At 29.3% G+C, this 13,120-nt stretch overlaps 1 protein-coding gene across 1 annotated transcript in view; it reads right to left on the bottom strand.

Moving 5' to 3' along the window:
* The window catches only part of PMCA (plasma membrane calcium-transporting ATPase 3), a 29,169-nt gene that overhangs the window by 229 nt on the left and 15,820 nt on the right, over nt 1-13,120 (bottom strand). The window contains 2 exon segments of the mRNA XM_071889495.1: nt 971-1,194; nt 10,524-10,592. Of these exon segments, the coding sequence (XP_071745596.1) occupies nt 971-1,194; nt 10,524-10,592 (293 nt within the window).

Below are 13,120 nucleotides of genomic sequence, written 5' to 3'. Positions count from 1 at the left end.
AATAATCAAATATGTATATGTAGATATCTTGTTTATATATATATATGCATTATTAAAACTATGCATACTAAATTATGGTTTTTTAAAAAACTAATCAAAAATCAAAAAAGGGAGGATGGAGTTGTATAGGTATTGTTTTTGTTGTTTTTATATTTGGTGATGGTGGTTTTGGATGTTGTCGGTGTGAGAGTTAAGGGGTGGATTTCCACATCTATGGGACGTGTATTCATGGCACACGACAGTACATGTTACGAAATGGAATGTATATTTCTAATAATGGCTCGTCTCTATAAGAGTGGCTTTCACTCACGTACGAAATGAACAGAGAGGACCAGGCTGGAGAGTATGTACTAAATTTTATAACTAATAAACCTCCACACTGGTGACCTTGTATGCTCAGTGTGGCGTTACATGTGAAAACACTTACAATTATCTTCCCGTTTTTCCCGAATGAAGGGGGTGTACATATTTGTATGATTAAAATGTTAGCTATGACATAAATTAAATTATGAAAGCAGGTGATCAACGGTTAATAAGATGATGTTCAAAATGTATCTTTTGTAGCATTTTTTCTTCTCGTCAACTAAACATTTTGAATCATACTGCAAGAAAAAAATATAACAAAAATGGTCCTGAAGAATTAATGCGGAGATTTTCCATCCTTCAATGACGGGTTTCCCTCATAATTTGTCTTCAAGGAACCTAATGTGTGTTGTTTTTTTTAACTGATATGATAACTCTTAAGAGTAACCGAGCAATTACTTTGTATGTATAGGAGATAATTGTTTGAGACTTAGGAATTAATATAGGTATATAAATAGCATGTATAAAGTGCCCATTTCATAACAAGTATTTTGGCCGTGTATTACAGACACACACGTCCATGTGGAAAACTCACATGTTTATGTTATATTTTTAATAATAATAATAAAAAAACAGCGTTGAATCTATATATACATATATATTTTACACTGCAGTTTCTGTATGAGAATGTGAATGTTCAATCATTTTGATTCTTGTTGCAGCAGTTACTGGTGCATTTCCAACAGCATTTTCCGGCATGTTTGAGGCCGAAGATAATCTTTTATTCAGCGATGCTTGTTTTTGAAGAACACGTTGTATATTGGGATTACTCGTAGCTTGTTGAAGATGTTGAGAATCCATTCCCGTCCTAAATGCGTTGACTACGCGGATCTGCAAAAAGGAAAATAATTATGATTAAAGGATCATGGAAATAATATCAACTGTAATAACAACTACAACTCAGTTGTCGTCAAGTTATCAACCATACATTATTATGTTTTTGGAAAACAGTATGTGTATAAACGAAAAATAACGAATATATATATGTATAATAATAAGAATAGATATGGATGATGTATTTAAGTATAAAATATATATAGAGAGAGATTAATAGAGTAACAGCTAAACATTTAATATATTATGTATCCCCTGATTGTCAAGTGTGTGTGGTTAATAATTTATTGAGTAATTTTACAGACATAACAATATATGTATGTATATTAGTAACGCGAATTCCGTTTCTAACCATTTCGTTGTTATATTATATACATATAAATATGGCAGCTATTGTATTTAATTATTAGAAATGACAAAATAATAGATTAGGAGCATTGAGCTTAACATGTTATGCAAGGGTATAAAAAATATGTATATGTATATATTACCATACCAGGTTCGCTATTAGAGAGTTGAAAGCAGATATTTATTATTCATTTTATAGATATATTGGTGTCCCAACAACATTTGAAGGGAAGAGTATAGTGTACACGTCCGATGGATGTGGAAACTCATTTATAAATACATTCTGTTTAGATATTAGGGTTGTATCGGTCCTTCATATGAGACTTAAAATCAATCATGTTTTTCAAAAACATCCCAAATTTAGAAAGGCCCTCTGAAAGACATCATTGTCACCAATATTATAGTAAAGTACTTCAGTTTATTTACGAATAGGGTATCAGCAAACTTTAAAAAATATTATCCGCAAGGTGGTTTGACAGTGTGTAGCTTGTTGTTTAAAAAACTCTGGCGCATGCGGTGAATAATTTTCACAGCGCACCCTCTATGTGAGTTGCATAGACCTACATTTTTTTAATAAACAATATTATCATTCAGGGAGGTGTTGTATTATTTTGCCACTCTATCGCTTTGTTTACAAACTAATAAAATATGCAAACAACGCTCATACCTCGTGATGAAAATCATGGTTCTTTTGGTCATGTAAATATAAGAAAGAAACAAAAAACAACATGGTAACCCTAAAAATTTGAGGAATGTTCTAGAGATCAGCTACAATCAGCTGTGAAAAAAGGAACAAATCCTTAGGGTACCGCTCCGTCTTTTATGAGCTCACACGAATGTTCAATCAGGTTTTCAATACAATTGAATCTATTCAGGAAAGGATGCTCACTACTCAGGAATTAAATAATAATTAAAATTACTAAGGAAAAGAAAATTCATTCTTCAGATTACCAATTCCTCAAAACGGGCACATAAAAATTGAATTCGTTCATATAAACTTATAAAACTATAAAAATAGTTATTGAGGCATGATGACAGTAGAGTAGAGCCTTTTCAAGTCCACTATTACATAACTAATTCCGAGACTTTTATAAATGTCCACACTATAAACAAAAATAGCGTGTTGACAGCCATAAACAAGGGGGATCTATTGTATTTAGTAGTCTTATCCGAAATCACAAAAGCTGGAATGAGTTTTCTCACAATTTAATCTAGATTACAATATTATCCTTCAACGAATTATTATAAATTATCCTTTTGATGCACCGCAAATAGCAGTACTTTAAGTAGTTAAAATCCATCGTCACAATCAAACAATTAGGAAATGATGGATTTTATAACTTTTAAAAGGTGTCATATGGGGGTCAAATACAGTCTCATAAAACAAATAAAAGCTTTAGACTTATACCAGAAATTTGAATACATATTATTGAGCAAAATATATGTCTATGAAATATGGTGCTTGTTGTAGGATATGGCGAGAGCCCCAATTATCGTAATTCAAAAATTAGAAATATTGGTGTTATTGCCTATTTGTAATCTTAGAAGTCTAATATTTAATGTTAGTACTTAAAAACAGAGAAATTGAAAGACTGTTGAAATGAATTTCTTGGATCCATGATATGATGTAAAAAAAGAATTCATTGAACATTTTTCTTCCTTTTCTTAATTAGTGTTCAAAATTGTTTTTCACAACAAATATTGAATGCTTTCATATACCTTCAATTGATGATGACATCAGTGGTCGTGTATATGATAATGTCAAGGAGCAAAGATTGTGCTACTTTTGCGTCCGATTCGAGACGTCAAATTTGTAGGACCGATACATCCCTAATATATATGTATGTAAAATACTAACTATAACTGATTTCAACCTTTACTCACGTCCCGAATGATACAGAATGGATATAAATCGTTAGAAATAGGAAAGAAGCACCATACAAATAATTATTTTAAATCCATTAAAATGGTTAGGAGTTAGCAAAAACTTGTATGTATAAATATAAAAGTGCTGTTAATATGTAAGTATACTGTAGTATGTATAAGGAAAGTTAATATTATTATGTACAAGTATGTAGAACTTCTTTCTTTCTTTATCAATGAATTTTCCCTCGTTACTATGTATAATTAATATTTTTTTAAATATTGGATAGAGTGCATTATTACACTGAATGCAAACTAAAATAAAATAGTGTTATTTTTATACCTTACTATTTATTTTTAATTTGTATTCGATGGGGCTTAAGAGATTATTATTATTATTATTAATTGATATTAATGCAATGGAATCTAGGAGAAAGAGTTAGCTTTCATGTTTTGTTTTTGTGAGGGGGAAAAAAATATCTGGCATGTGTATTTATTTATTTAGTAACTTACTTTTGAACGTTTCTTAACAAATGATACATGTAAAAGTCAAAATTCTGAGAAGAAGAAGACAGGAAAAATTCTTATTTTTCCTGTCTAAAGACACACACACACACACACTCTTAACATTAAAACTATAATTATAATAATATATCAGGCCGTTATCATCTTTATTGTAGATATTACGCAACCTTTCATTCAAAAAGAAAGATGGCGGCTTCAAAATAAATTAATGTATTTTAGTTAGTCCATTATTCCTCATTGAGCTAATTAGGGCAGTGATTCCCAACCTTTCATCACTCCAGTATATAAACAATCAAATATTTTGTTAATTTATTTATGTAACCTCTCACGGAGCCCCTGTTGGGAACCACTGAATTATGGAATTATTATTATTTAATTTAACCCCTCAACAACGTTCAGTAGAAAATCGACAGCTGGCAACCCAATACCGATGAGACCGTGATATATGTATTATAATATATAACTATAGATTAATATACATGGAAACAACTTTAGGAGAACAAACAAGTAATTAACTATCATGCAAGAAATAATATGTTTTCTAGTGACCTATGTAGAAAGGTAAATGTCATAAATATATATATTGTAAGACATGTCGCATCAAATTCATATTTTTTTATGTTCATGCAATAATCATTTTGATTGGGTGTCGTGGTGATGGTGAGGTCAATAATATATTGGAATAGGACACTGAATACTACATATAGATATAAATATACAAAAAAATAATATTTATCTCTTTTTTTTTTGCTTTAAGTCAGTAAACTAAAATATTTATATATTATAATTGAGGGAGGAGTTGGGGCGGCCATAATGCTCTAATAAAACTAAACAAACCAGGTTATTATGACAATTTGTAGTAATAATGCTACTTAAAAAGGGTACATATGAAATAATAAATACCTGAAATACCCCCGCAACTAACGAGACAATTTGATTGAAAAATGCGAGATGGATATGATTAATTAATTAATAATTTTTGTGATTACTTTTACTGTCTCTTTTATGGTGAGTTCATAGGAAAAAATTAAATTAAATCAACAAAATATATATTATAACAAGAGATGTAAAAATTATTGAAATACTGGCAAGCGTATATTGAAAAATAAAAGTATTGTTGATCATTTGATAAACAATTGTGCTATACAGAGGACAATAATGATATTACCATATTTTTTTAACATTATCTCAAGCATGTTTTCAAGCACACCGGGATTCCAGCAATTTTTACACCTCTAATTATGACAACTTAAGGGTAGTAGTAGCAATGGTGGTGATGGTAGTACTGAAGAGGTTTATAAAGCACACTGATTGATCAAAATAATAAGAAAATCAAAACACTCTCCTTCTTTCAAGATAGGGATAAATTTTTTGGTAAATATGTATTGAAGGTGTTCAATTAGGAAGAGACAAAAAGAAGATATATACAAACGATTGAGAGATTATTTAAGGTAATTTAAATACTTAAGAAAGAAACTTGAGTTGTTGTTTTTAACCCGTGCATACATGACAATTTTAAAGAACGTTTGTGCAGGAAGGGGGTCCCAAACTGCAGCCCCATACATTTTTATTTATATAATGTAAGCAATTACTGATGTGAAATATATTTTTGTAATTATGTCATAAGTATTCCTTGTATGTTTGTCTATGTTTCGGAAAAATATATATTTTTTTTGTGATAATACTTGAGATCAAGAGTAGATAATTGCAAAGGAAAACTGCTCTATAAACGGGAGTCACGATAATACTAACTTCTGAAGAGTAAACAACATAAGGTTCACTAAATATATGATCAGGGATGTGAATATTGGCTAAATTGAGGTGAGCGTAATAACCGCGCCTGAAAGAATGTCGTACAAAATATGTTAACTTTGAGAGACGACAAATCTGCTGGCAGATATCACTATAAACTCTCTATAGTGTTCCTTGCCTCCCGATAGGTTAGAATGATCAAAACTCATATTTTTTTCTTACCAACATATTTTTTTTTTATTTGACACTCGCTGCAATTTAGCTTCTGTTCACATCCCTAAATAAGAATGGAGTCGATTTTTACGTATCTATAAAATTTGTGTGATAAGTTTGAAACATCCAATATAAATAGAAGTTGTTTTATAAACTTTGGGGCGCGGCATGCATCTACGGATTAAAAATGATTTCAAAGAAAGTTTCTAATTGAAAAAAGGCGCATTTATATTATGTAATCCTCAATATATAAAAAAAGAAAGTTAACATTAAAGATATTGTGGTACCTTCAAATTTGTTATTGGTAATTTGTAAAGCCATGAAATAAGATACTAAATTCGTGCAATAAGTAACAAAACGATTAAAACGAATACCTGCAAAAAGTATACATTTGTGAGTCTGCTCCATGTTAAAGGAAAACCAAAGCCATTGAGTGAGTCAACCAAACAAACAAAAAATATCCTTCGTTCGTTTTTCTTTAATAATTATTTGGTTCATTTATATATATATATATATATATTTAAGTATATTAGTCTCATGAGAATAATTAGCTAAGTAGTGATAGTAGTATAGGTAAATAATAAAAATTATTTACAGCATTTGTTTGTGTTTTTTTAAAATTATTGTTGTTGTTGTTGTTGGTACTTTTAAAAACCAATTACTACAGGAGGGAGGTTTAAATAGATTATATATATTAAATTATAATACTATAACAACCCATAATAACTGGACAAAATATGTAAACAATTAATTATTACTATTATTGATACGGATCTGTAATTTAAAAAAAATCCACAGAAAACGTTAGTTCATAATAAAAAACGCCCTCTCAAAAAAATAAACAAAATATTAATGGATATAATATATATATATGTAAATCATAGTATGTTTTATAATTAATTATTAGTAGTAGTATAAGTATAATAAAAGGTATTTTTAAATATGTTTGTAGTATATAAAATCATAATTATTTATTATTAAATAAACCAAATGAGTAAATATATATTATTTTTAAATGAGGATCAAAGCAGGGCTCTTTCTCTTTTGCTTTAAAATCAAAATATCAGACTAAAAAAAGGAGGGGAGAGAAATCAGCCTTTGACTAATATTAGCGCAGCAATCATTCATTAAATCATGTGATTTACATAATACACTCAAATAAAGTAGAAAAAAATATAAACAAATGATTGCAATTCAATTAGGGATTGATTCATTATAGTTCAGTGCAACGCAATATATGGTTACCGTTTTAATATGTATGTTAAGAGATGAGTTTCTACATCTATCGGACGTATATACAGGATAGAATTACTTTGGAAATGGACAACTTATTTCTATGAACTCTCTATACCCATAAAAATGTATCCATAAAAATATAATGGATAATTATATTTCAAACGCGAACAACTCCCCATTCAAAAGGAGTAGATGTTCCCTGAAAATCAAGATGTGTTACTATAAGAATATTTTTGTAAATTTTAGTATTGAGATTCGGTCCGAGATGGTTTTTTTTTTCTGGTTCGGCCTTAAATGTTTTTTTCTTGACGGATTTGGATAGATAAAACTGCTTCTGCTCGAGGAACAATCCCCTTCTCATTAACATTTTTAGTATTATTTAAATAATACCTAATTATTATTTCGTTAAATTTATACTTTTTCACATTAATTATTAAATATTTACTATAATAAGGCCTTAAGAAAGAATGATCTAATTTCACTCTTTCAGTAGCAATTATTTATTTCATACTAATAGGCATTATTCGACTTATACTAAGCTTTATAGTAAAAAAATATTCTAATATCTACTCACAGAAATTGTGAATTGGTATATATTTTCAAATGAGTGATTGATTTAAAAGGAATTTTCAATAAGACCAATCTTCTTCAACCCTTTGTCAGTGAACTGGGATTTTCTGTACCTCAAATATAATATACTGATTCTAATTCATGTTTAAACAACACTTTATCTTCAAAATTTGTAAATGTACGACCAGTAAAAATATATGCAACTTTTGGTTGTTGTATAAACATTGGTTCTATGAATTATTCGAATATTTTGCAATTATTAACCAAATGTTTGGTGAATTTAATTTATATATTACCTTCGAAGTCGTTCTTAAGAGTTTCATTTTTTCAATTTGTGCGACGTATATATTGCTACTTTCTAGCATAAGCTGATGCTTTTTAAATATATAATTCGTTAAAAGTAATGAATATTTCATATAAATTTGTATCTAAAATTAAATTCCAACATTTTAACTACATATATTAATAACAAATTGTGTCTTGTTCAGACCATCAAACTAATGTTTCTTTATACTATTTTTATACAAGTATTTCAGCATTTTAATTGATATTTACGAGTGCAAAATGCATTAAAAGGAAAAGAGAATATTACAAATTTAAATGTTCTAACCTTATTGTCTATGTCGATACTATGTCATGTAATATATTTTTCTAATGTTTTTTTTTTTACAAAAGTAGTTTTTAAAAGGATGCTCACTAACGGGGAGGGGGCAGAATCAGTCAAAAAAAAAAATTGTTAAAATATCCCGACGGAGAGTAAACACCTTACACAAAGACATTGTCGACCGTGCTTCCCAAAATGTGACACTCCTACAAACATTTTAAATCAGAGAACATCCGTCCTTTTGATACTAAAGTTGTCTTAAAAATAAGTTGCCCGTTCTGTAACACGTTTGATAGGCGTAGCAAGTCATCCCTTAGGTTGTTTGTATATTATAGTATTATAAGAGGATTTCAGGTCTCGCGATTGCTAAAAGTAGTAGTTGTAGTAGTCTTGGGGGATCAATAAAATAAGAGTTGATTATGAACTCTTTATATGTGTGTGAAAATATGATAACTGAATGAAAAATAAAGAGAAATAAAAACCTGGCGAATGATGTATGGGCCTCAATCATTTTTGTATTGAACAATAAAACCCCAAACCAAAAACGAATGGTAGGTAAAGAGTAATTATAATAGAATGAATGTGATGAGACAGAAGGAGATAAAGACAGAGAACAAAGACTTGGATAGATAAAAAAATGCATATAATAATATCTAAATAGGAAGGATAATTAATTAATTAGTATTATAGGAACTACTAAGTAGGTACTATGTAGAGATTGGATGAGTAGACGAGTGCATGCATAAAAAAAGACAATACGTATACTATATAGTTGTAAGAAGGAAAGAAATAAATCAAGGCTAATTGAGTATGTCTATTATTTAGCCCTACAAATATTGAGGAGCTCTTTCGTTCTTTCTTTCTTTCTCACTCTTTGATGGGAAAAGCAAATTGAATTCAGAATTGTAACAACACTTATCATTATGATAAGTGTGTTGCTAAAGGAAGTGTGTTAATTTGCAAGTCCAAGAGTCCTAACAATAAATATTAATTATTAAATGAGCACCAGCGACCATAAAAAGCCTTATAATAACGAAAATAATAATGAAAAAAAAGTCTCTTATTCCAGAACACAAATAATAATATTAATAATGAGAATAAAAATGGAATTCTTGTTCAAAATAAATTTAAAAAAATGAATGGACTTTTCATGCAATTTGATTATGTTTTTGTTAAGATTTATTAGTATGAAGGTAAAAAGAAATTCCAGCATCATGTGGGCAAGAAAAATTGGGCCAAAATATTATTATGTATGATTGCACTTCATATAGTATATATATACCCCGTCAACACAAAAGCAAGCTGGGATGCTTTTTCTGAAAAGTGATTAATATCTTAATCGTAATGCAACATAAATTTTGTCCATCAGTTATAGAAAAATATATATTTGAAAGGTATACATCGGAGGGAGCTATACAAAGTCTCATATTACATTAAATGAAGACTCCAGGCGGTCGCCAATACTCTTACGTATCTCTATCTACAAAACTTGAAGTATTATATTTATGTTGTAAGACAATAGATTTGATTCAAGATTGCTTCTGTGTTGACACACTGCATATTTTTTATATTTATATATACTTGAAATAATAGAGTTATATCGGTCCTTGATATGTGAGACTTAAAATCCGTTCCGTCCTTATCGATCCTCGCAAAACGTTCAAATGTTAAAGTGCCCTCTATAAGTCACAAATATTTTAGTAAATCGTATCTTGCAGTTTACCGTTTGTATCATTTCAGTGCAACTAGTTAAAGTATCCTTCAAACACGGGAATATTCTGCCCTTATTAGTAAATTATAATGTACATATTAAATAAAATGAAAGATGATTATTCTATGGAAGGGCTTTTGCGTTTGATTTGGACGGAATGGAAGGAGACCGATAATTCTCTATGAAAAAAATATGTAGCAAGATATCCATAATATAATGCCAGTGTGTGTACTTGATGCGGTTATTTGTACGAGAGAAAAAAAATATTCCTAAAAAATGAGCAAACAAAAAACTGTAAGGATATCTATTCAATTTATATCTACATAATATACATATATATATATATATATATGAAAACTATATAATATAAAAGAAACAGGGAAAAAAAGGAAGTTACTATTTCACTAAAGAAGACAAGATATATATATATATATGTAAATATATGAAGGAAATAGTTAATAAGAATGATTAATTATTGAACAGCAACAGGAATATAGCCCTTACTGCCTGGTCCGTAGTAGATTTACTATAAGGAATAGGAATAAGTCGCTCTTGAAGATCGCCCCCAATCACCTGTATGAAAGGGAACAGTAATAATAAATAAATATTCGGTGAATCCTTGGGCGCACAAATCTCTCTCTCTCTCTCTCTCTCTCTTTTAAAAACATATACATTTTTGAATCAAGGGATGATTGAATAAGGTACTATGAAGGTAGGTAGGTATGTAATAAGGGTGGTTTGGAAGGGGTCTGGATATGATTATACACATTTTGTTGTAGTTTATATATTATTAGAAGAGAAAAGGGAAATGAATTAGAAAATTTAAGTAGTAGACGTTGTTGTTAGTAGTAATAGAGTACAAGGAATGAATAGATGTTAGATATTAGAGTGTGACAGTAAATATGAATAAGGAAATTAGTAAAGATATTAATGATTATGTTAATAATAGAGTGATTGTTTGTAATAATATATATAAAATAATAGGGTAATATATATTGGTGTGAGTTTATCATCATGCCCATGAGAGTGCGTTATCAAATATCTTCAAATAAGTAAAGTAGTTTGAGTACAATTAATTTAAGTAGGTTAATAAGTAAGAAAGTATTTTATATATTCTATTTCATAGTTGTTGTTTTTAATATATAGACATATAGTCGAATGTTTAAAATGTAATCATACACAAGACATGGATTTATTTTCTTATTTGTTCATCAGCCATGACCGTAATGGAAAAACAGTAGTCTATGTATGTAAATGTTTGAAGGGGGAAATGAAGGAAATGATGCAGTTTTTTGAAAAAGTGAAAGGGAAAAGGGAAAATAGAAAGATAATTATATTGATTATAGAGGGGTCATTCTTATTACTATAATGTTAGGAGCAAAATATGTCGTTAATGGGTCAAATACACGTACGTACACATATATCAACATTATATAGACTTCCAGAGCTATAAAACAAGCTGAAGTAATGCCAGGCGTTATGAGCTAGAAAAGATCACCTTGGCTACGAGAAAACGGTTGCCTCCGCTAGATGTCACTTCATTTGAGGTTAATATTAATGCAATTTTCCCTCATTTGTCGAGTTATATAAATTCGACACCTGTACATAATTACTTCAGAAACTGGAGATAATGTACTAAATGTAATAACCATATAAATTTGGTGATGCACCCTGTCCATTATGAAGTCACGTGAGAACGCTCTGTAAAAGGTTATTATAGTACTCTCAGCACCCCCTAACGGGAAAAAAGTATCCTCGTAGCCACTTGAATTTTAAACAAAAATGAATTACGTGATCATCATTTTCTCCACGTAGTTTTATAGGTTGGGGTATACCCAGAGAAGTCGGATCCTATCTTTTTAAGACAAAAGAGTCTAGTCCTATAAAAATGGCATCAATTACTACTACAATTATTAGTGACACAATAACCACGCATCTTTAACTTAACTTAATAATTCAAAAAGTGGTACATATGTTGTTCCGAGGCCTGTGTATGCATATAATAAGCGAAATATATAGCGTCTTTGTCTATGGAATGACATGATTGTACATATGACTATAGCTGCCTATATATATCTATGTGTGTAACATTCAGAGCAAGAAATGAACAGAAAAACCTTATACATAATATCAAATATGTTATAATAAGGCTAAGTATTATTTAATCTCCCTCAAAGTAGGAAATAAATAATATGAATACAGTCCCTTTCTTTAAACATGCATCAGTCCCGTCTCCCATGCATTTTTTGGTGGATATTGATTGTGGAACTCTCATATGATGTGGTATATAATATGGTATAGTTAAGAATAGTGTAAGTTACGAGTCAATTTAATCCATTAATAACATGAAAGAATATTACTCTCATCTACGCCATAACATGGAGGAGGATAAAATAAACAATTGTTTGCTGTTGTTGTGAATTCATATCAGTCGACTGATGATGCTATTAAATAATACATATTTTAAAAAGAAAGAGACTCAGAATCCGAAATCTAACTTTAGCAACAAACAAAAAAAGCCACTCAAAAACCAAAAAATACTCTTTCGCCAGATACTTTTTAAAGACTAAAAATAACTAAAAAAATCATTTGATGCAACAAAACAAAATAAAGATACTATGGTAAAAAATAATAACAACATAGGAAGAAAAAAGAAAGAAACTGAAACGAAATTAATAAATTAATGATGATAATAATAATTAATTCTTGAGGCCTTAAAAATATATGATTTCTTGCTGTTAAGTATACATATACTTGATATTTCTCTCACTCTCTTTTAAACACTTATTAACTATAGTTTTTAAAAAGGGGTCCTTACTTACTAAAAGAAAGAATGGAATGTTCATTATTGCATGGGGCACTATGACAATTCAGAAGAGGGGGGGGGGACCACATAATAACACTATCCAACCTAATTCACACTTTTTATTACTGTTATTTAAGTCGTAGAATACATAAGATGTTGATGATAATTAAAACCTTTACAATTCATTAAAAAAAATGTGTTCAATCATAAATTACATTGAGTCAATTTTTTTCGCCATTATAAAATTAACTTTTTGAAAAAAAAAAAAAAAAAAAAAAAGAAGAGTCGTTTTTGA

Source organism: Lepeophtheirus salmonis, chromosome 6 (assembly GCF_016086655.4).
Source record: "Lepeophtheirus salmonis chromosome 6, UVic_Lsal_1.4, whole genome shotgun sequence".
NCBI classification, from domain to species: domain Eukaryota; kingdom Metazoa; phylum Arthropoda; class Copepoda; order Siphonostomatoida; family Caligidae; genus Lepeophtheirus; species Lepeophtheirus salmonis.
Note: the sequence above shows the minus strand (reverse complement) of the source record. Positions and strands in the feature narration are given on the sequence as shown.